Here is a 24,293-nt window from a genome sequence, read left to right on the forward strand (position 1 = left end):
AAAGGGTTCGTCAAGGGGACTAATTCAACTTCTACCAAGTAAATTTTCTTTCCCTTGTTCAAAATACCAAACAAAATCAATTAATTACCAATAGTTATTTTTTTTATTTATTCTTGTGTTGTCAGGCAAAAGAAATAATTGTGCGAAATTTCAGCTTCATACGAGATTGGGTGTGGAAGAAATAGCGTGTACAAACTTTGTATCAGACAGACAGTGAGTTGATAGAAACATTGTTTAAAAAAAAAAGGTACATCTTGTATAGTTAAATTTTTTAGGAACTTTTCTATGTAATTAACTGTCATCCCAAGTACCAACAAAATAGTTCAAAAGTAGAACACTGCATTTATACATTTTTTGTCTGCACCTTTTTGTGTCAAAGTTCATATTATTATTCCATGTCTTGTTCAGAAATATTCAATAAATATTCATTAAACATGTTAATAAAGTTCAAAATTTAGATTGGGGGGGGGGGGGATATGCTATAGCCTAATTACAGAAAATTCAAAAACATTATTAGGAAAATGTTAATGATTTCAGCTAGGATTGGTTACGTCTGCAAATCTTTCAGTTCCTGGAACCAAACAAGACTCTACCCAAATTTTTCCCCCGCACCTTTTTCCACGTCTATTTATAAATACAGAAAAGCCCTCTCAAGGTTTGAGTCATTCTGGAACTAGATCTAGTACCTTATGACAGAACACGGAAGCTCTTTCGACATTTTAATACATTGCATTGTGGTGGCATTGTTAACGGTACCACGCTTATTTTTAAATCTTTTAGCCCACAGACTGAACCAATGGTCGTTTTAGTTGAAAATCATCATAAAAGCTCGTTTTGGGGCACGGAATACCAACCCCTAATGTGGGTAGGGCCTGAGCGTGTCCAGGAATAAACATGATATAGGCATATAATTTCCCTAAGGCTGCAAATATATTGGTCTGTAGAAATCTTGAGGCTTATAAAAGGCAATGCTGTCAGGCGCTTTAGTATTATTCCATTATTTAAGCTCGTATGTTAAAAACTAAATTAACTCTCTTATTTGGCTTAATTTGGACTTTCACATTTCCAATTGTGAAACAAATTTATAATAATTACTTTAAAAAAAAGTTTTTTAAAATCTCAAGAAAAACTGAAAACTAAACATTATAACTCACAACTGTAATACAATAGTTCGTACGGTTTAAATAGTTTTAATGTTGAAGTGACGGATTTTCTGTACAAATAAAAATTGCTTCAAAAGAGAAATCTGCAGAAATAAGATAAAGAATAAATATACCAATCAAGTTGAGTTCACTCGTTGAAGACATCGCAATAAATGGAGGTATGTCTTTAAAGTAATTCATGAGAAATTGTTGGCAATATTTTTTTTTAATAATAGTTTGAAGTTTTTTGCTATGGCAAAAGAAATACTAAAACAAACAATTCTTTTGTTCAATTAGTGAATACATTTCTCATAGCTCTGAAGTGGTAGTAATGTTTTCAATACTCATAGATCATTGCAATCTTTATGATTGATACGTCTGTTGACTTGTGACTTTAGATGGTGCTAATGGATTGGTTATGTGGTTTTATTTTGTAAAATGATTTTTTAAACATGTCTTTATTCGCTATCATGACAGTGGATTTTTTAAACTGGTACTATCATTGACATCCAGATGAGATATGTCATCCAAGATATGAGACATTGATATCCAAGATATGAGACATTGACATCCAAGATATGAGACATTGACATCAAAAGTATGAGACATTGACATCAAAAGTATTGACATCAAAAGTATTGACATCAAAAGTATGAGACATTGATATCAAAAGTATTGACATCAAAAGTATTGACATCAAAAGTATTGACATCAAAAGTATGAGACATTGACACCCAAGATATGGGACATTGACATCAAAAGTATGAGATATTGACATCAAAAGTATTGACATCAAAAGTATTGACATCAAAAGTATTGACATCAAAAGTATGAGACATTGATATCAAAAGTATTGACATCAAAAGTATTGACATCAAAAGTATTGACATCAAAAGTATGAGACATTGACACCCAAGATATGGGACATTGACATCAAAAGTATGAGATATTGACATCAAAAGTATTGACATCAAAAGTATGAGACATTGATATCAAAAGTATTGACATCAAAAGTATTGACATCAAAAGTATTGACATCAAAAGTATGAGACATTGACACCCAAGATATGAGACATTGACATCAAAAGTATGAGATATTGACATCCTAGATATGAGACATTGACATCCAAGATGAGACATTGACATACAAGATATGAGACATTGACATACAAGATATGAGACATTGACATACAAGATATGAGACATTGACATCCAAGATGAGACATTGACATACAAGATATGAGACATTGACATTCAAGATATGAGACATTGACATACATATTGAATTCTCCTATTTGAACTCGAGTCTAGACAGAAAGCGCTCCAAGCATGACATACCCTTGACAGACCAATCTTTCACTTTAAGCAGAACTATGTGTGTTTGTGTTACTACTCAGAAAGAGCTCTTCAATGTCCTCTGTGTGACAGTTCTACTGCTCACTAACTACTGCATGTCAACGCCTGCTCATCATTGCATGGAGCCATCGGATGTGGAGTTGCTAGCACTTTACAAGACATTGAGAGAAGGGAGGTTCGATTCTTCTGCTGTCACTCAGGTAATGCTACGACCATCAGTTTTATTTTTTTTAGGATATTTTATGATAAAATTTTATTATTTTGAAATCAGGGGAGGACTGAGTGTCAAAATCGGCCCTGGCATTACCATACCATCCGGCCCACAAATTGATGACCATATGATGTACATCTATTGTTATCTGACCTCTTTGCGCTGGGAGTTTTGATTAAACTATCAAAAACTGAAGGCAAGAATAAAACCGTGACTTCAGATTGGTCTAATGGAACATATTTTACTTCTACACCTAACTAGACGTACAGGCTTTAGGAAATTTCAATTGTTACAAACAATTGGACCATTGCACCCTTAATTAGTTTGAATAGAATACTAAAATGATTTTGAAACGATTTGATCTAACTCAAAGAATGAAGCATACCACTTGAAAAAGAAGCAACCGGAAAGTTCTTACAAAGCAATTCTCCTTGCTCTCACCTCCATCCTTCAAAACAGTCATCTCCTTTTATTCTTTGTTTCCCACACTTCTATTTGTAATGTCTTCTCTCTAGCCAATTCATGACAGAACCTGTTAATGCAGACTTCAGTTAGTCATTGTCATTTTTTTTACTGCCTTAAGACCCTAGTGTTTCTTGATTGAATGTTTTTGAATGTTAATTCGAATCACTTGTTAAAAGACTTAGGAAATTCATCTAACGTGGCTTGATCTCCAGAGTCAATGGTCTTATGACTGTTCCTTAGTGAACCTTATCATTACGAGATTCATCAAAGTTCTTCAATTAGTTGAACCAAACTGGCGAGGAAATCATTTTACTGCATCCGTTAGCAGAAGATTCCAGCAATGAGTCATTTGTATCTCTCAATACTTCTCCTCCTCTACACCTTTCCCTAACTGCATCAAGGTGTGATTCGTTACAGATTTTAGAGCGGAGAAATTCAGGAATCTTGCGACTCAACAACCCAATAATATTATGTAGCCTACATTTGACTGGACTCGCTCTCTTTGGTTCAATATTGATGGTAGTGGATCCATATCTTACTCCAATACTACCCTATTAAAACTGGAAATTCCTTACTAATTTATAAGTCCCGTTTTAAATTCACCCTCGTATTTCAAACTAACTTCTACAGGACTAAACAAAATATAAACCTAATGTTGTTTGTTAAAAATCGATTAGCACACATAGTGGATTGTAAATCACCAAACGCATGGTATTATGGATATTGATCTAGGTCATTCTAGGTCATTCCATTATTACGAGAGTAAGTGTTTAGTATTACACAGTAAAGTTTGTAAAGCTCATTTATGGAAGGTAACAGAATGCCAATCATATTTACAGTATTTATAGTCATCCAAAGTGGCCCATTCGGCGACCTTATGGATCATTTGAGTACCAACCCACTGGGCATTTCCCCGGTTGCCCAAATAGCCACCCCGTCCCAGTTTGAGATAATCTTTGCCATTGTTTTATTCTGCTAAAAATCCATTTGAATCTATCACTGATAAATAATTCTAAGTTAAATGCATAAACTTGACATGTTTCACCAATGTCTCCCATCCTGTTTACCAATGCCTTATATTAGGGCGCTATGTTATTATCAAACTCTTATATTAGGGCCTATGTTATTATCAAACTCTTATATTAGGACCTATGTTATTGTCAATGCCTTATATTAGGGCCTATGTTATTATCAAACTCTTATATTAGGGCCTATGTTATTATCAAACTCTTATATTAGGGCCTATGTTATTATCAAACTCTTATATTAGGGCCTATGTTATTGTCAATGCCTTATATTAGGGCCTATGTTATTATCAAACTCTTATATTAGGGCCTATGTTATTATCAAACTCTTATATTAGGGCCTATGTTATTGTCAATGCCTTATATTAGGGCCTATGTTATTGTCAAACTCTTATATTAGGGCCTATGTTATTATCAAACTCTTATATTAGGGCGCTATGTTATTATCAAACTCTTATATTAGGGCCTATGTTATTATCAAACTCTTATATTAGGGCGCTATGTTATTATCAAACTCTTATATTAGGGCGCTATGTTATTATCAAACTCTTATATTAGGGCGCTATGTTATTATCAAACTCTTATATTAGGGCCTATGTTATTATCAAACTCTTATATTAGGGCCTATGTTATTATCAAACTCTTATATTAGGGCCTATGTTATTATCAAACTCTTATATTAGGGCCTATGTTATTATCAAACTCTTACATTAGGGCCTATGTTATTATCAAACTCTCAACTTAGAAAAACAGTTCCCTTCATTTTCATCTGATTCCTTTTGTATTCTTCCAACAAAACATTGGAAAGTTAACTTAGGCCTACTCTTTGAGAACCGTTCTTGAATGTGTTCATAGTGTATACCACATTAAACGGAGATCAACATGGAAGTCTGTTTTGTCCCCAGACCATTAAAGTGCCTGAACAAAACAAACAGTCAGATATGTGGCGTATTGATTAGGGAGTTGGTGTGATCCATTCATTCACGACCTTGGGTTCCATTATCAAGCTAAATATTCACATTCTAATACAACACACACACACACAGACACAAAGTCTATTCTACTGATAACTTACAGGACTGGGCTGACTAAATGAAGTGATATTTCTCGCCCAATCCAAAGTTGATGACATAATTTGAATATATTTTGTATGTTGTTTCTTTTTATCCGTATTTATCAGCCTTTTAAGAAACATTGCGCCATTTTTATTTCTATTTTTTTCATCTTAGCTACTGTCTCACCCAGTCCTATTAGCTTGTATTATAAACAAAACAATTGTATTCTTTTAAAGGTCTCTGTGGACCCCTAATGGTCATGGGTCAGTGCGACATTAGCTCGTTCGTGTCCTTGTTTCTATGCCTCTGTCAAAATATGATAGTTATAGTATGGTCAGCAGCAATGCAGGCCCTTATCATAGATTGGTGGTATGGCGCCTGCCTTACTTTAGATCAAAGCTAGAATAGTTAACAATTTTCAACCAACATTTATTAAGTTTATATGTATATGAATATTTATAGTAAGTCAAGGCATTAGCTGAAACAAGATTTGTATTCTCAAGAGTTTATTTTCCACAACAATTTTGAGCTGATTTCTCTTTAATCTTGAGATAGTTGAACTTGTCTTCCCATGATGCATTGAGATAGTTGAACTTGTCTTCCCATGATGCATTGAGATAGTTGAACTTGTCTTCCCATGATGCATTGAGATAGTTGAACTTGTCTTCCCATGATGCATTGCTCTCCTTCCCCAGAAACTCCAAGAGAAGAGCACCACCACGCACATCATCCCCATTAACGGGAAAGCCACTTCCAAGCAGAACATGGAACTATGTCAGTGCAACACCAAAGACGAAATCAACTTTGACCCCCTGAGAGTTCCTAAAGCCATTCCTCAGTCATCGTGAGTACAACATTCGCTCATGTGTTTTGTGATTAGCTCACACTTTCGTCATACTCAATAACCACATGTCAAAACATCAAAACCACAAGTCAAAACCTCAAAACCACAAGTCAAAAAACTCAAAACCATAAGTCAAAAAACTCAAAACCATAAGTCAAAACCTCAAAACCACAAGTCAAAAAACTCAAAACCACAAGTCAAAAAACTCAAAACCACAAGTAAAAAAACTCAAAACCACAAGTCAAAAAGTCAAAACCACCAGTCAAAACTCAAAACCAAAAGTCAACAAGTATAATAAAAACTTTTTTAAAAAGTTTATATTAAGTGTAATTGTATCAATTAGTTTGGGTCAATCGTGTAATTAAATTTGTAATCGATCTAGACTAATAACAATAAATCTGTGCGATTAGAAATATTGTTTTTTTACAAGGCTTATATCATCTAACTGTCTGTCTGTCTGGTAAAAGGTGTGTACACGTTATTTCTCCCACTCCAAATCTCGGATCAAGTTGAAACCTCGCATATATTATTCATTGACATGAATCAATAAAAAAAGTAACCAATTAGACAATTAATTACTGGTAATTAATTATTTTGTTAATAGCAAGAAGGGGAACTAATAGTTCAATATTCACAGATATGGCTAAATGTGTTGGGTTTAGTCCCCTTAAATAATTGTTAACGCTTTTTCACCCTCACGCATTCTCCGATCATGCTGATACTTTAAACAATTATTAATTGTACCTAACAAAATATGAATCGATAAACAATAATATTCCTTAGTCCATTAATTATTGTTAATTAATTATTTTGCTTAAGTCATATAATGGAATTAACTTGCACCTTTTTAGTAGATATAGTTTTAAGGGCGAAGTTCTTTCCCTTTAGATAATCTTTGTTTTTTTTTAAAGGATTTTTTTTATTGTTACCAATAGTTTTTGTTTAGCGCATTGTCACGCTATTATCTCTCTCAATGCGCTATGATCTTGACCAGTAAGAAAGGGGGATGGGAGGGGAGAAATTTTACCATGTCAATTTTTAAATTGCCTTTTATTTCTAAAAAAAAGTTGTAGGCTTATGACTTGAATTCGAACTCGAGGGCTCAAGCCTCCTCGAGTCAATGCACTAACCACTGTGCCAGCGAAGTGCTTATGAAAATAGAAGGTTTCATTGCTATCTATTGTTAGTTTTAAACATTTAATCGACAACCTAACTCTCTACACAAATTATAAATAAACTATTCAAATTTATACCGCCACATCTGTCAAGTAATTATTTATTCCTTGTTCGATGTCAAACACAATAATTAGCAATAATTGACTAATTTTGTTTGAATTTTTTTTATGGATTCTTGTTTTGTCAGGTACAAGAAATAATTGTGCAAAATTTCAACTTTATCCGAGAATGGGTGTGGGAAAAATAACGTGTTCAAAAATTGTACCAGACTGAGTGAGTTGCTATAAGCTATGTAAAAAAAAAAATTGAATCATCTATTTTGAGCTGAAATTTAGCACATATAGTATGGCTCGTTGTTAGATGGTCGTGCTAATAACACAATGCCGAGGGTTCGATACCCATACGGATAATTTTTTTTATTTACGATTCATTTACAAAAAAAATATATACTTTAGTTTAAAATATAATTTGAACATAAACTAAGAAAAGTTTTTTTATACATTAATTTAATGTTTTCATATAGAGATGCGCTTCAAATGAATAGCTGAAAGTGGAATTTAACAATTGTATTTGAACTTATAGATGCTGATAGGGACAAAACATTACATCTGAACAGCTGAGAGATGAATAGATAAATAGCAACATTTTCAATTCTATAACAGGACAAGGATTGGTCATCAATGTTTAAAACAAAATAATGAGCATACCTAGATCTGAGTTGATGACTTCATAGGCAAGCCTTGTCTTGAGTTGATGACTTCATAGGCAAGCCTTATCTTGAGTTGATGACTTCATGGGCAAGCCTTGTCTTGAGTTGATGACTTCATAGGCAAGCCTTGTCTTGAGTTGATGACTTCATGGGCAAGCCTTGTCTTTAGTTGATGACTTCATAAGCAAGCCTTGTCTTGAGTTGATGACTTCATAGGCAAGTCTTGTCTTGAGTTGATGACTTCATGGGCAAGCCTTGTCTTTAGTTGATGACTTCATAAGCAAGCCTTGTCTTGAGTTGATGACTTCATAGGCAAGCCTTGTCTTGAGTTGATGACTTCATGGGCAAGCCTTGTCTTTAGTTGATGACTTCATAGGCAAGCCTTGTCTTTAGTTGATGACTTCATGGGCAAGCCTTGTCTTTAGTTGATGACTTCATAGGCAAGCCTTGTCTTTAGTTGATGACTTCATGGGCAAGCCTTGTCTTTAGTTGATGACTTCATAGGCAAGCCTTGTCCTGAGCTGATGACTTCATGGGCAAGCCTTGTCTTGAGTAGATGACTTCATAGGCAAGCCTTGTCTTGAGTTGATGACTTCATAGGCAAGCCTTGTCTTGAGTTGATGACTTCATAGGCAAGCCTTGTCTTGAGTTGATGACTTTATGGGCAAGCCTTGTCTTGAGTTGATGACTTCATAGGCAAGCCTTGTCTTGAGTTGATGACTTCATGGGCAAGCCTTGTCTTGAGTTGATGACTTCATGGGCAAGCCTTGTCTTTAGTTGATGACTTCATAGGCAAGCCTTGTCCTGAGCTGATGACTTCATGGGCAAGCCTTGTCTTGAGTAGATGACTTCATGGGCAAGCCTTGTCTTGAGTTGATGACTTCATAGGCAAGCCTTGTCTTGAGTTGATGACTTCATAGGCAAGCCTTGTCTTGAGTTGATGACTTTATGGGCAAGCCTTGTCTTGAGTTGATGACTTCATAGGCAAGCCTTGTCTTGAGTTGATGACTTCATGGGCAAGCCTTGTCTTGAGTTGATGACTTCATGGGCAAGCCTTGTCTTTAGTTGATGACTTCATAGGCAAGCCTTGTCCTGAGCTGATGACTTCATGGGCAAGCCTTGTCTTGAGTAGATGACTTCATAGGCAAGCCTTGTCTTGAGTTGATGACTTCATAGGCAAGCCTTGTCTTGAGTTGATGACTTCATAGGCAAGCCTTGTCTTGAGTTGATGACTTTATGGGCAAGCCTTGTCTTGAGTTGATGACTTCATAGGCAAGCCTTGTCTTGAGTTGATGACTTCATGGGCAAGCCTTGTCTTGAGTTGATGACTTCATGGGCAAGCCTTGTCTTGAGTTGATGACTTCATGGGCAAGCCTTGTCTTGAACGACTGGCTAGTGAAAGGGGGGAAGGACAATCCCCCCTTCCTTACACCTCCGCCAACGGTACTTACCACGCTACACCACTCCCCCCCCTTTCAATTGTGTGACAGACAAAGTGTAATAACACTTTCGAGGGAAGTCATTTAAATGCATTCGTAGAGACAATAATCTTTTCATATTCATTTGGTCCCGCTTCAACAACAACCACCCACATTCTCTCTCCCTTCCCCCGTTTATTGTCCTGTAAAGCTAATTCCCCCCCCCCCCCCGAGACAATGTATTATACAAAAAGCATAGAGCTATGGTTTAAACCTTATAGGAGCTGTCTTTTTTTAAGACCATTACGACCTTGACATTGATGTAAGACAAAAAGGAAAATGGATACCTACTGTGTCGTATTATCGGCAACATGTACAAGGAAAGTAGGACGTGGAAAACGCAACGATTTAAGCGACAGACAATATTGTTGGCCTTAGAAGTAATGTAACAGAAGAGCAGTGGCGTTAGTTGAGTCCGCTTCCTCTAGACCTGAAGATACCATGTGACAACGTTTGGCCTCATTGAAGCACCTATATATTGTCATTTTAGATTCTTTTCTAGAGAAGATTTTGTAAAAGTTTGTTGCAAACATGGTGTTGTTTCTTTTTCAATTACTATTCAACTGATTTGCTTTAACATCGACAACTTCGTATTAAAAGTTAAAAAGAAATACATCGTCGCATTAAAGTTATCGGCCTTGATACTTGGTACATCAATTAAATGTACGCAAATGTAAGTCGCAAACGATTTTAAGGGCATTCAAGAAGAAACAAAACAAAGTGCGGCCAAATTAGCGGAGTATGGTCTCTGTATTAGAAGTGCAAAAGCCCTCACTCACTTATCACTAATTCTACCACTTGCAATGGACGAAAAATACTATGACAATCTATCCTGATATCACTTAGCCTACCTAGGATCTAGGAAAACTAAGATATTTTCGTAATAGAAACTGACGTAGTTAAATCTACCAGGAACGACTTTTTTTTTTCGCAATTTCGACCCATTATATTATTTTAAAGCAGACATAGCAAAAAGTACAAGATTAAACTTCTACCGTTTTAAAACCCTATTTAAATTCTTTTGTGCGTAAATTTCTCCGTGGCGTGAAACTTGCATAGAGCTTATGAACTACTTACGAAGAAAAGTCAGGGATTGAATGTCAAATTGTTGTTCTAGAGGTTGGGACGGGAGGAAGTAAGTAAAGTGATACTAGAATTATTAGGCCAGAAGTATGCTTCCGGGGTGTGGGAGGTCGATATAAGCGGGCCGTTATAATTCAAAGAAACGTAGGCTACTATAAACTATGGGCCAAAAATATTTTTGGGGAGCGTTAAAATGGGACGGGGCTTATGTAAGTGTTGGATGCGTAGGATGAAGTAATAAAAAGGACTCCGGCGATAAAGAGCTGGAAAGCCTTAAAAAAAAAGTCAGGGATTGTACGTATGACTTTTTTCTATAACGTAGAGCCGGGATCGGGAAAACAGGTTAAAAGGGGTTCCAGAGAGAGAAAAGAGAGAGAGAGAGAGATGTATATATATATATATCGAGAAAGAGAACGAGAACGAAAGGGGTCCGTTTCATTTTGTGGGATGTTCCTGACATAATAAACAATATAAAGTCTAGGAACTGTTATGACATGATTAGGAATTAGTTATTTGTTTCGGGAATAGGGTAAAGTTTTACTTAGCGACGATGACGTAAAGTTGGTTAAAAAACAAGAACGCTCTAAGTGACGCTAAAAAGAAGACGCTTCTTGTAGAGCAGTAGAATAGATACGGATTTACGGACATAGCTGACATCGGACGATTCCCTTCTCGATTATTAAATATTTGTAAAACAACATTAACGTCTACTACATATTTTGATTGTTTCGGCCTTTCGCCGGTGTTACTGGAGTAGTTCGAGTTCCGCATTACTTCCAGTCAGACGTAGATCTACACTAGATATATTTCCAAGAATCAACACCGCGCGGAAGCCTTAACAGAACAACTCCAATGGGCGTAGCCGGTTTTGCAATGCTAGTTTAATATAGACTCTATTTTCTTAATCATGCAATGTTAATTATAAGCATATTAATGAACTGGCACAACTTTTGTTTGTTCAAGGTGTGACAAGATGAATCAACACAAGTTTCCCGCCAAGCCAGACAGCAACAGAACGTACCACGCGGAATGTAAAGATGTGCACCATGAGATGTTTGTCTACAGAAGAGGCAACTGTCACCAAAGTAAGGGTTACAGGCTTTAACCAGAGTAGAAAACGGGAATTCCCAAAAGATCTAAATATAGTAGTCTAGAAAATGCGAACGAGTTCTAGTTACATGCTATCTGGAAATATCATGAAAGTTGTGCTTAACAAAAACAATTACAATATTTCCAATAACACAAATTAATTATTGTGAGTCTAGATTCTAGATCTATTAAAAATTAAATAATATGATTGATTCAAAACAATTGATGCGATTTCACTCCATATAGGATTCGTCTTTACAAAAGGAGTAGTTTTATTAAGTGTTTTTTTATGAATTGTATTCAATTTCAAATCTCAAGTTATCATTAAAAGCATTCCTAGGTTGTTGTTTTAAACCTGAAATAAATTCAAGCAAGAAATAAATAACGTTAAAATGTGTATTACTTTGACACTACAGCGGTTACTTTAAACTAGTGATGTTTAGTTACAAAATCCTCCTCACTTGTCTTTACCATTGGCAAGATCGTACACCGTGACAGTTGGTAACTTGGTCCTTCGGGCTACGGTAACCAGATAGTCACGGATGTAGCTGAATTTTATGTAGAATTCTCACAATCCTGTCTTGTTCCGGTTTACTGTGGGACTAATGTAGAGAGGGGTAGGCAGACTAGAATCGTGATTTTAATGCTATTATAACTTTTTTTCTTCTAATATCCGTACTCATAGAGTTAGTGGCTAAAGTGGAAAATACTGTGCATGATCTATGGGTCAAAGCTAATTACATATTAGATACCGGTATGTAGAATGTTCTGTGGCTTCAATACAGATAGACAGAGTTTGATTCTTTATCGTTAATTAAGCAGTCATGTCAAACAATCTTATAACTGACACGTGAATAGGTATTAATAATTTTCTGAAGTTTTCTCTCTCTCTCTCTCTCTCTTTTATTCCAGATATCTACCAATACACTCTACAGAAAGAAAGAATTAAAGTTGGCTGCTCTTGTTTCATTAGACCAAACTTCGATTCATCCAACTAAAACAAAAAAAAAGGTGTATGTTTCATTTCTGTTTGTCTAAACGATTGACCAATAGTAAATGCATTTATTGTTAATTTATGTAGATAGTGGGACAAATGTCAATATCATTTTGTGGTCTTTTATGATTGGATTATTAGAACAACTAGTCAAAACATGATTAAGGTAATTGAATGAAAAGTAGACCTACCTATCATCAAATACCTATCATAACTCAGTCATAATGTCACTTTATGTGATAAATGCTCAGTCATAACATCAATAATCATATTTATTATATGTCGTCACTCATTTACATATAGCTCTAATTATGTGTATGTTTTAATGAATTAAAAAATTTAATGCTTTTTTTTATATATACAACCAACTGTTTTTTTTCATTAAAGTCACTAACCTAATTTACTATAATTGGGCTCCATCTTATGTCTGGTGAATTTAACTTTTGATTCCAACTCGGCAAGATTTGTAAGATATTAGACTGATGAGATTTACATGATCTGATTGAATTGAATTAAAATGGTAAAATTATCTGCCCAATAAATCCCACGGTCTGAAAGGGGTACCTTTAATAATTGAATTAAAATGGTCACATTACCTGCCCAATAAATCCCACGGTCTGAAAGTGGTAACTTTAATTTTTGGATTAAAATTGCCACATAGACTAGATCTATTCGAATGGTTTAAATGAAAATATTTTTAATACTTATTTTAGCAGCTTTTCAGATAAATTTCTGTGTTATGGTTTGTTCTTGTACCTTTTCTACCAACCTGTTGTTTTCAAAATCGTTTAACTCTAAAGTCTATGACTATTAGCAGATGATTTCGTCCATCTCTGTCTGAGTCTCGATCTTGTTCTCACTTGTAGCGTGTGTTACTTCAATGTCACACTTTGTTAACACCAACTCAATGCATGCGAGTGTTCACTTAGTTGTAGGACAGTGTTGTTTCTTCTTTTAAGTCCACAGAGTTCTTAGGTTCATTTTGGAGATGGTACAGTTGACTTAATGTTTTGTTACTTTTGACATACAGCATAAATAAATCATTTGATTAAGTCTTTTCAGATACCATCATACACTTGCGATTTGTTATTTTAGAATAAACATCATTGATTGTAAGTCTTGTTACTTTAGAGAGCCTTTCATTGACTTATGTTGTTTTTGTTAATTTTGAGATACCATCGTAGACTTATGTTTTGTTAACTTAATGTTGACAGTGTTGACTTAGTATTAATGTTTAGCAGTGGCATAGCTAGGGTGGGGGGAGGAGGGGGAGAATTTGAAAATCCCCCCCTGGCCCCCACTTGACGGGGGCCCTCAAATGAGTGTTTTTTTACATTAAAAATTAAATATTACGAAAAAATGCAGGGGCCCCCAAAGAGATCAAGCCCCCGGGCCTCCAAGCGATGGAAAATTCCTAGCTCCGTCCCTGATGTTTAGCCGACTTTTAAATTCAACAACGATAAGACGTGCATAATACTACGAGTATTGGCTCTGTAGGTTATATCTTTTAGTTAGTTTCAACTTGATCAGCCAATACTTGAAATCTTTGTCATTAATCTTTCTTTATTATTTTTAATTTTTGAATGCATGATTTTGTTATGCTTTTCACATTCCAAACTAATGTATTTATATTTGTATCATTACTATTATACGCTCTATTTTAACGTGACATAATGCACTTTACTTTGTGTTTATGAAAGGGGATTTTTTTACCCTTTTCATATCAAGGATCTGTTACGTTTTTATTATTCACGTGAAATATCTTCTATTATTACAGTTAAACCTACATGGCTGAAAAATTATAAATAGGCTAGCTTTTTATTTTTTGCGTATCCGGTTTATATAATAAAGGAAGTATTTATAAGCTAAGCTTTTTATCTGTGAAGGTATAGGATAACTTTAAAGCACATTTTAACACTGCAGAATCAAATGTCCAAGCTCGTCCGTTTATAGCACACGTAGGCAGCATTCGACTTCCATCTATGACCAAACTTATTAAAGACACATGCGCAACTAACTAGCGGTAATAAAGGAGGTTTAATACGAATATTATCTTACACGCATTGAGATATTATTGAAATCCTAGCACAATTCTTTTTTATTATTATTGAGTGAAGTTTAGCGTCCTTGACATTGCTTGGTTTATCGTGGAAAATCTCCACTAGACGTCTGCGTGAATCATCACCAGGGATTGATTTGTGATTTGTAAGTCGACTAGCTCTTGTTACTATAGTTTTATTTCAGAAAATCACGAGAAATGAATTGGAAAATGATTTGAAATAAATAATAAGTCTCATACGTTAATAAAATGTATTTATTAGAAAAACATTTTATTCCTTTATTTTTCAGTAATACGGCTCTCTGTACTATCGCTCAATATTTCAATGCGATTTTCTAAAGCGTTTAGCTTAATAGATATAAGCAGACTCTAGGAGAAAAATGTATTGTTCACTGCAGTAGCTACCGAAATAATCGATTCAACCGGAATAGATCTGCAATTTTTATATTTTCGCCTTATTTGGGCAATTTATTATAGATCCTTTACATTGTTTAAATGTATAAGTTTTTGTTTTGTTTTAAAGTTATTTTTTTTAAATGATTCTATAGTCATATTAACATTGTATGCCTGTAGGCAATGACATTGCACTACTCATTTAGTTTTTGTGAAATCAGCATCCAGTGAATCACATAAGGATCTCCAACAAAGTCACAGTTAACAAGTTCAATAAGTACGATATATATATATAGCCTTAGATTCATGCTGACAACTATAACTCTACACTAATCCTACTCAATGATAAAATCTATTTTATAGGTATATAAATATAGACAAAGTTAATAATCTAGGTGTTTTCAAGTCTTTTAATGACCAGCTTTTGATCGAATAAAACATTGATCATCGTTATCTGTCCTTTGACTCTAGACATAGGTGTGCTTTCACAGTTCGCGTAATCAAATTCTTCCACTTTTCCGGATCAACAACTGTAATTAGCAGGATATCTAGATCCAGGCCGATCCATTCTTTTATATCGTCCAGCTAGTTGTTTTTTTATAGACGATCCCATCTTTGTGCTCCCTTCTCTATACCTTGAAGGATGACTCTTTACAGGGAGTCATGTCTTAAAAATTACAAACCCAGCTCAGCTTTCGACTTTTGACAGTTTTGAGGTGTTCTTCCTTTTTGCAAGCTAGAGTGTTGACTTGTTATAGTGCAAACTTATTTGTCTTCTTTTCCTGCTATCTGATACTAGTCAAATATTTTGTTTTGTTTTATTTACGCTCATATAAAATCAGGTCATAAAATTCTAATCTAGATCTAATTGCGTCATTGGCCTGTTTGGCACAATGAAAAGGTCGGTAACCGGCCAAGTCCTCTGTATTGATATAGATTTAAATAATTGTACAAATAGCGATCTGTCTCACAAGTATTATTTGAATAGCATGAAAGTATTTAGTGTACATGTATATATAAATTAGTTCGTTGTGTGCATTCATTTGTGTCGTGCTAAGTTGAAATAAAAAGAGATATCTGTCGCGCTACTGTGATTATTGTCTATTCCAGTAAGCTGAGAAAGGCTCAATAAAATACATTAAAGAATTGTTATCAATTATGGAACTTGGAAATAAAATGACAGGACTGCATGAAATAAAACTAATATTGGTTTAACATTTTTTTGATGTTCCCTCAGATATGAAGATAATTACATGCTAGCCCAAACCACCCGCAAGGCTGAGGATAGCAGCGGGTAGGATTCAAACCTACCTAGGACCATCGTGCCCACTGAACGACAGTCCAGAGCGCATACCACGCGATCATTTAGCCATTAATTGTTTGTTTTTTAGTGGGCAGATTATCAAATTTGCAAATACAGGGATAATTACAAAGACTTTCAGCTAATAGGCCAATTAGGCTAAATATGATAGCTTTCATTTAAACCTATGGACAACACTATCACTTTAGATTGCCATCGCTAATAATTTTACAACACATAACGCCCATAGCGCCAATGCTTTTTTTTTTTTTGTTTGGTGTTTATAAAAAAAGGTTTTTGAAAAGAAATGGTAATCCCTCCATTCTTTGACTTGAATTTTTCAGACATTTTTTTTAGAAATGAAGATTATTATCTCTGAGACCAAAACCTAACACAGGATGCAAAGATTAAGGCATCGAGGACACTGGCGGATCCAGGGGGGGGGCAATAGGGGCGATCGCCCCCCCCCCCACTCGGGGGGAGGCGGACGAACTTTAGTATAGGATTCACACAATTTGTATACCAATTTATTACTTATGTTAAAAATATATACAAATTATTTATATTTCAAACTATTTTTAGATTATTTCGCCCCCCCTCTAGTATGTTGGCCGATTTGGTGGGGTCGGGAGGGGGCGATGGTATCAATCCCGCCCCCCCCCCCCCTACACTTTCGAGTGGGGGGGGGGCGGTCCGATTTAATTGTAGAAATCACAGCTTGCTAACAAAATCAATTAAATATCTATATTATTAAAACTTGTTATTGATATTTTAACCGATCTTTATGTCGTTCCCTGTTTGCCGATTGGTGGGGGGGGGGGGGGGCGAATACCTCTACTGCCCTTCCCACCTAAACCTTTGAGTGGGGGGGGCGGTCCGTTTTTATGGAGAAATCATAGTTTGTTAACAAAATTAGTTGAATTAACATATACATTTTATATTATTTCGCTCCCTTTCTGGTATCTTAGCCGATTCGGTGGGGTGAGGGGGGGGCGATTGCATGTACTGCCCTCCCCACTCTAGCCCTCTGAGTGCTGGGGGGGGGGCGGTCCTATTTTTGTGTAGAATCATAGTTTGTGAACAAAATTAGTTGAATATCTATATAATATAAACTACGTATTGATATGTGACCCATTGTATATTATGTCGTACCATACTCTAATCTCAAATTGTATCCTTAGTAAATTTAAATGAAAAAGGGTTATACCAGTTTGGAGGGGCGATACATGCAATCACATTACCCCCATCGGAAAAATCAATACTTTTTCTTTTTGTATTATAGTTAAGAAATTACAAAATTTAAAAAAAATCTGTCACTAATATAATTTATATACACTATAAATTAAATTCTGATATCGAGTCGCCCCACCCCTATTCTTTAATGCCAAATGCAATATTTAGCAGAAATTATTAAAGAAGCGAAGATTAATCATTTTCACTCTACCGCCCCTCCCATTTCCAGCCAGAGTTTATTTATTTAATTTCACATGAATTTATCATAATTATTTTAAGAAAGACTTTCCATTGGAAAAGTTATAATTCAAACGAAATTTTTCAGTATAAAAGTCATGATTGAGATGAGTTCTAAATTCAAATAATGTTGTCATAGTCGCCTTTTCCCAACCTTTACTGAATCTGATATTTTTTCTAGTTAAATAAATTTGGGACTATAACTCACAATTTACACATTTATCTTCTTAAATACTATTTATCGAATAATTTTTTTTTTCGGCGGCGATCCTCAAAGCAAAAAGCTAAATATGTGGGGTATCCTATCTTTTCAAGAAACAAATCAGTTTTATTTGCAATGTATTATGGGCCTATAAATTTATATTAGAATATTTTTCAAGTACAACATTATTCGAAAGGTCCTTTTTTAATAGTATGAATAATAAGCTTTAGGTCAGGAGAATACGTTTCTGCAGTGAAGAATGCAAGAAAACGCTTTTGGCGTAGGGGCTTCGCCCCGAAGTCCTTTGATGAAAATGAAATGTAGGTGTCAGGAGAATGCGTTTCTGCAGTGAAGAATGCAAGAAAACCTTTTTTGCGTCGGGGCTTCGCCCCGAAATCCATTGATGAATAATGAGCTGTAGATGTCAGGAGAATGCGTTTCTGCAGTGAAGAATGCAAGAAAACGCTTTTGGCGTAGGGGCTTCGCCCCGAAGTCCTTTGATGAAAATGAGCTGTAGGTGTCAGGAGAATGCGTTTCTGCAGTGAAGAATGCAAGAAAACCTTTTTTTGCATCGGGGCTTCGCCCCGAAATCCATTGATGAATAATGAGCTGTAGATGTCAGGAGAAAGCGTTTCTGCAGTGAAGAAGGCTAAAAAAAACGCTTTTGGCGTCATGGCTTCGACCCGAACTCCATTCATGAATAATGAGTTGTAGATGTCAGGAGAATGCGTTTCTGCAGTGAAGAATAAAAGAAAACGCTTTTGGCGTCGGGGCCTCGCCCCGAAGTCCATTGATGAAAATGAGCTGTAGATGTCAGGAGAATGCGTTTCTGCAGTGAAGAATGCAAGAAAACCTTTTTTGCGTCGGGGCTTCGCCCCGAATTCCATTGATGAATAATGAGGTGTACTTGTCAGGAGAATACGTTTCTACAGTGAAGAATGCAAAAAAAAACGCTTTTGGCGTCATGGCTTCGACCCGAACATTCATGAATAATGAGTTGTAGATGTCAGGAGAATGCGTTTCTGCAGTGAAGAATGAAAGAAAACGCTTTTGACGTCGGGGCTTCGCCCCGAAGTCCATTGATGAATAATGAGCTGTAGATGTCAGGAGAATGCGTTTCTGCAGTGAAGAATGCAAGAAAACGCTTTTGGCGTCGGGGCTTCGCCCCGAAGTCCATTGATGAATAATGAGGTGTACTTGTCAGGAGAATACGTTTCTACAGTGAAAAAAACAAGAAAACACTTTTGTCGTCGGGGCCTTATAGCTCTGCCCCAGTTGTTTTGTTTTTCGCCGAAGGTTGAGAAATGATATATATATATGTGTGTGTGCGCGCGCGCGCGCTGTACGCACATTTATGCATAGGGTTAGGGTTTACTGGGCGTTAGGGTTAGGGTTTGGAAAAAAATCGCCCCCCCCCCCCCACTCCAAAGTTCTGGATCCGCTAGTGATCGAGGATAAACTTAATGCAGGGTAGGCATCAATGAGGGAGCTCAAATCTAATGCAGGATGGCAAGGAATGCATATCAAGATGGGAGTCAAAAACTACACACATACACACACACATTACACACACACACACACACACACACATATATATATATATATATATATATATATATTATATATATATATATATATATAATATATATATATATATATATTATATATATATATATATATACGTCACCGAACAAAATAGCGCCGTCAAATAGGTCGATAGACGATAGTAGAGAGATAGATAGATAGATAGATAGATAGATAGATAGATAGATAGATAGATAGATAGATAGATAGATAGATAGATAGATAGATAGATAGATAGATAGATAGATTAGATAGATTAGATAGATAAGATAGATAGATATTTTTAAAGCAATATTATAGATAGATAGATAGATAGATAGATAGATAGATAGATAGATAGATAGATAGATAGATAGATAGATAGATAGATAGATAGATAGATAGATAGATAAGATAGATAAGATAGATAAGAAATTCTGCTTATTTCCACGTTCTTTTAGTCTAAATGTTTTAAAACAATCAATCCTATAAGCAATATTGAGATAAATCTATGTCTTTTGAGAGAGACAGAGAGAGACAGAGCAAGTAAAGGTAGGGGCCCTACTTTGTAAGACTTTTTAAAAACTAATCCTAATAGCATTGAAAAGAAAATGAACTATTACAAGTAATAAAACCAAATTGATATTTTCTTTTGATTTAGAGAACAAAGTACCAAGAGAAATGTACAAATGGGAACGGGAATGTGTACGAAGGACTAACTTTTTATTGTTTGGCGGGGGGGGGGGGGGGGGGGATAAGTAAAAGTGCTACTAAAATTAACGGGCCCAAAATATGAGAGCGTGTGTGTGCCAGAGGCACATTATGAAGCGGATCTTTCCAAATCAAGTCAAATGTTTGTGTGGGAGATATTACGATTAGCAAGTACAAAAACAAATGGGGGTTCCGGAGAGCGAAAAAGAGAGAGAGAGAAAGAGAGAGCCGGCCTTGAAATTTCATTGTAACAGTTAGGCTACACTACTTCACGGGCTAAGAAAGTATGTTAGGTTGATCGTTAAGACATGGCCGGTTTATTCAAATAAAATAAAAAAACGCCATAATAATCAATGGGCGTAGCCGGTGTGTTCTGCTAGTAAATAGCTAATAGCCTATAGGCCTACTCCCTGAGTAATTTGGCATTAAAACGTGTAAAGATATATAAGATAGATCCAGTGGCGTGGCAACCATTGAGCGAAGGGGTTCAATGAACCCAGGCCCATGATCAAACAGGGGCCCACAAATCCAAAATGGCACTTTAAAAAAAAATGTTAACATTTTTTGACAGTAGGAATTTAAAAGTGTCAAATTCTCATATAATTTTACTTAGGGTTCATTGTGATAATTATAAAAAACAAGGTTACAAAGACAGTTTGTGTGGAAACACAAACTGAAAATCGGCCCCCGAAGTGACCCACCCAGGTAGGTAGGTAGGTAAAAAGGCAGGTTTCAATATTATCGGAATGAAATTCTATCAAAGACAAATGACAGAGAAGAATGGAGAAAAAAAGGTTAACAGATCTTGTGTGGTGCCCTAGCTGTCCAGCAATAGTGACATATATCATTTGAATTTGTACGGAAACAAAATAAGTGATTTATTCATAATATATGAACTAAACAATGTACGTTTTAGAAAAAGTTGAATAAAGCATCCATAAATTTGAATTTTAATACGTAAACTTTGTTTAGAAATCCATAACGCATTGGACAACATGAACCTTGGATGAACTCCAAATGGTAGCAGGGGAGGAAAGCATGGACTTCCAGTAGTGCTCTGGTAAGAAACTGTTGAACATAGTGCCTCAAAGCTCCCATGGAGTTCACTGTCCCTTCAGTTGTCTCCCTTCAGCTCTTGTACACTCTTGTAATATATGCACCAGTGTTTCCTCTGCCTGCCCCATTAGTTTAAGCAGGAGAAAAAAAACCAGTATGTCATTTGTAACGAAAATAATATTGACAATGCTCCAACCGTATCTGCACTGTATGAGGGAAATGACTGAGAAACAGATAAAATGATAATTTCTGTGAAAGAACATTTGTGCATGTATGTAGACAAAATTTCCTCCTACTTTCCAAATCTACTTCACATCCCATTTGCACTTGCCAGAAATCCAGTGAAAGTCGAAAGTTAAATATGTTTAGGAGACTGAGATAGTTGAACAGTGAAACATTTCTCTTTAATGACACAAATCTGGATCAAGCGTTTGCAGTCATGTTCCCGTTTGTCTGTGTTAAACCTTCTTCTTCCAATTGCATTAATATATTTATTTCTCGAAACAGCCTGTTTCTTATCAAGTTTAAATACAGACAATTGTCACATGTGTGGAATGTGAATGTGAAATACAAATGTAAATAAATACACATCATAAAGAAATGATTTCATTGATTTGTATTTGGATGATTAGGCCTCCAACATCATACTTTTAAACAAAAATAATTTATTACTGCGGTAAGATCAGGGTGTCACCCCCCCCCCTCCCAGCGTTTCACTTATTCTTGCCAATAAAGAACGATCGTTGTTTGCGCAAGAATACAGTTCGTTGATTGCTGTTACACAGTTCGTTGATTGCTGTTACACAGTTCGTTGATTGCTGTTACACAGTTCGTTGATTGCTGTTACACAGTTCGTTGATTGCTGTTACACAGTTCGTTGATTGCTGTTACACAGTTCGTTGATTGCTGTTACACAGCGTTAAATGAGTATCTATTCTAATTAAATTTTTGTTTGACTGACATTTTATCGTTAATTATTAGGCATACATATATTAACATCAAAGATTTTGAAATTAGAAACAAATTAAACATCAACTGAACATGCTTTCATAATTAAACTTTAAACAGCTCTTTATGGAAACTTTTGAACATTATAGTGGAAGTTTCCTGAGGACGACTAATGAAAAAAAAAACGCAACTCCATGAAAAGTATATTGATCAATACAAACACTTGAAAATAAATATTTTTTTATCTTAACATTTAAAAGTTTACAATAACTTTAGAAGATAAAAACTTAAATTTCCTTTTTAGGATTTCAATTTTGAAAACTCAATCTATTTTTCGACATCGTTTTCAATGAACAGACTTTTGGCTTGATTTGAAATTCGTTTTTCAAAAGTTATTAATAGTTTTAATTAACTTTAGTTTTGAAAAGCTTCTTTTCACATGACGCCACGTGGGCATACAACGTAGACATGCATTTGTCCAGAAACAGTTAAAGGCTTAAATCTAAGGCTGGTAGTGATTCGTTGACGTCCTTCAAAACTTGGCTGCATTCTAGTTTAGGTATTTCTGTTCACATATCTTGTCGTCTGGCCCAGTATAAGAGATATTGATGCACTCAGTATTCACCTCTTGTTCTCTATTTGAATAGTGAATCCGGCATCTTAAGATTTACTTTCCTGATATTTTCATAGTGTTAAAACTTATTTTTCTGTTGCAATCACACGCTAGTTTGATTTGACATAAGTTATCTCAATAACATTTTGAGCTAACTTTTCTCATATTTCGTAGAGTAAATGAAGTGCTCGAGCTTAGCCACCACTTTGTCAATAATTAACATTTTAATTTGAAGGTACTCTTGTGTTTTGTTGACTTTTTCCCCAGTACATCTGCCAACAAGAAAGTCAAACAATGTAAGGTATGCATGTATTCACAGACAGCTGGCAGTTATCTTTGCGCTGCTCCTCTACTGTTTGTATTTTCAGAGCAATGACAAAGATTTTCGCCGTCACACTTTCATCAAATCTTTTATGAGTCTAACAGCAACACGATGAGCACTCCATCCAGTTGTTCCTAGGACACTCTATCATTAATTAAAATATCCCATCGATTGGTAAAAGCGGTAAAGAAATAATTTTTTTTTCTAGAAAACCGAGAAAATGTATGTAAGAAGTATTTTCTGATTTAGAATTTTGACCACATAACTGAAGTTAAAGGTGTACACATTCTTTCAAGTTTCTTTTCTTCATTAATATTGCCATTAATACCTTTAGGAATCCTTGACATTGTAGCTGCATGTCCCAGAGTTCATTATATCAATCTCGTTCCAGGCGTTTTAAATTATCAGAACTGATACCATCAGCTTTTGGTCCACTTAAAGAGGAATATCCTACAACATTTCTGTCATTTCAACATTACTATTGCTACTGTTAATATATCTTACAACTTCAGAGATCCATGTTAGGTGTGGTATAATACAAGATAAAACATAAACTCTCTGAGTTTTGGTACACGCTTGGAAAGTAACTTTTTTTTTTTGCTTCGCTGCCTTGCAATCGAATAAGTTATTATTTCAGCACTGGGTCATATTTGGATAACATTTCCACAATCCCTAGAAAAAAATTCCATTATTTAATGAAAAGTCTTCATCAATTCGCCACTATATACCAAATATTGATTTGCTAGAAACCATGCGATAGTAAGCAATCTATAAGTGCAAGATGTTCCTCTGTTTTCCAATCTCTACCTTCCAAATTTCTGATAAAATGCCTGATAAATGTTCTTCAGTCTTCTAGCGAGTTTCTCATGGTGGACATGCCCACTGTTTATCAAACAAGAAAATCTTGCTATTGATTTTTCCCCATTAGAATACGTTTATTCAACAATTCTTATGCTTTATGATCTTGCTTCTATCACATTTTTAAGTTGGTACTTTTTTCTGTTGGAAAAGTGCATTTTTTCAACTCGC

The 24,293-nt window shown here is 35.4% G+C and overlaps 1 protein-coding gene across 1 annotated transcript; it reads left to right on the plus strand.

The window, feature by feature from the left end:
- Window positions 1-932: 932 nt before the first annotated feature.
- LOC106054364 (uncharacterized) lies at window positions 933-16,162 on the plus strand. The gene is made up of 5 exons (XM_013210193.2): window positions 933-1,321; window positions 2,540-2,698; window positions 5,950-6,098; window positions 11,508-11,629; window positions 12,546-16,162. The coding sequence occupies exons 1-5, from the start codon at window positions 1,316-1,318 to the stop codon at window positions 12,629-12,631; spliced, it is 522 nt and encodes a 173-aa protein (XP_013065647.1). The 5' UTR covers window positions 933-1,315; the 3' UTR covers window positions 12,632-16,162.
- The last annotated feature ends 8,131 nt before the right edge of the window (window positions 16,163-24,293 follow it).

Source organism: Biomphalaria glabrata, chromosome 10 (assembly GCF_947242115.1).
Source record: "Biomphalaria glabrata chromosome 10, xgBioGlab47.1, whole genome shotgun sequence".
In the NCBI taxonomy this organism is placed as follows: Eukaryota; Metazoa; Mollusca; class Gastropoda; family Planorbidae; genus Biomphalaria; species Biomphalaria glabrata.

Bases quoted from the DNA above. Each gene is read 5' to 3' on its own strand.
- LOC106054364 (XM_013210193.2), top strand. The intron at 6,099-11,507 runs GTGAGTACAACA...TGTTTGTTCAAG, and splicing joins AAAGCCATTCCTCAGTCATC to GTGTGACAAGATGAATCAAC. The intron at 11,630-12,545 runs GTAAGGGTTACA...CTTTTATTCCAG, and splicing joins AAGAGGCAACTGTCACCAAA to ATATCTACCAATACACTCTA.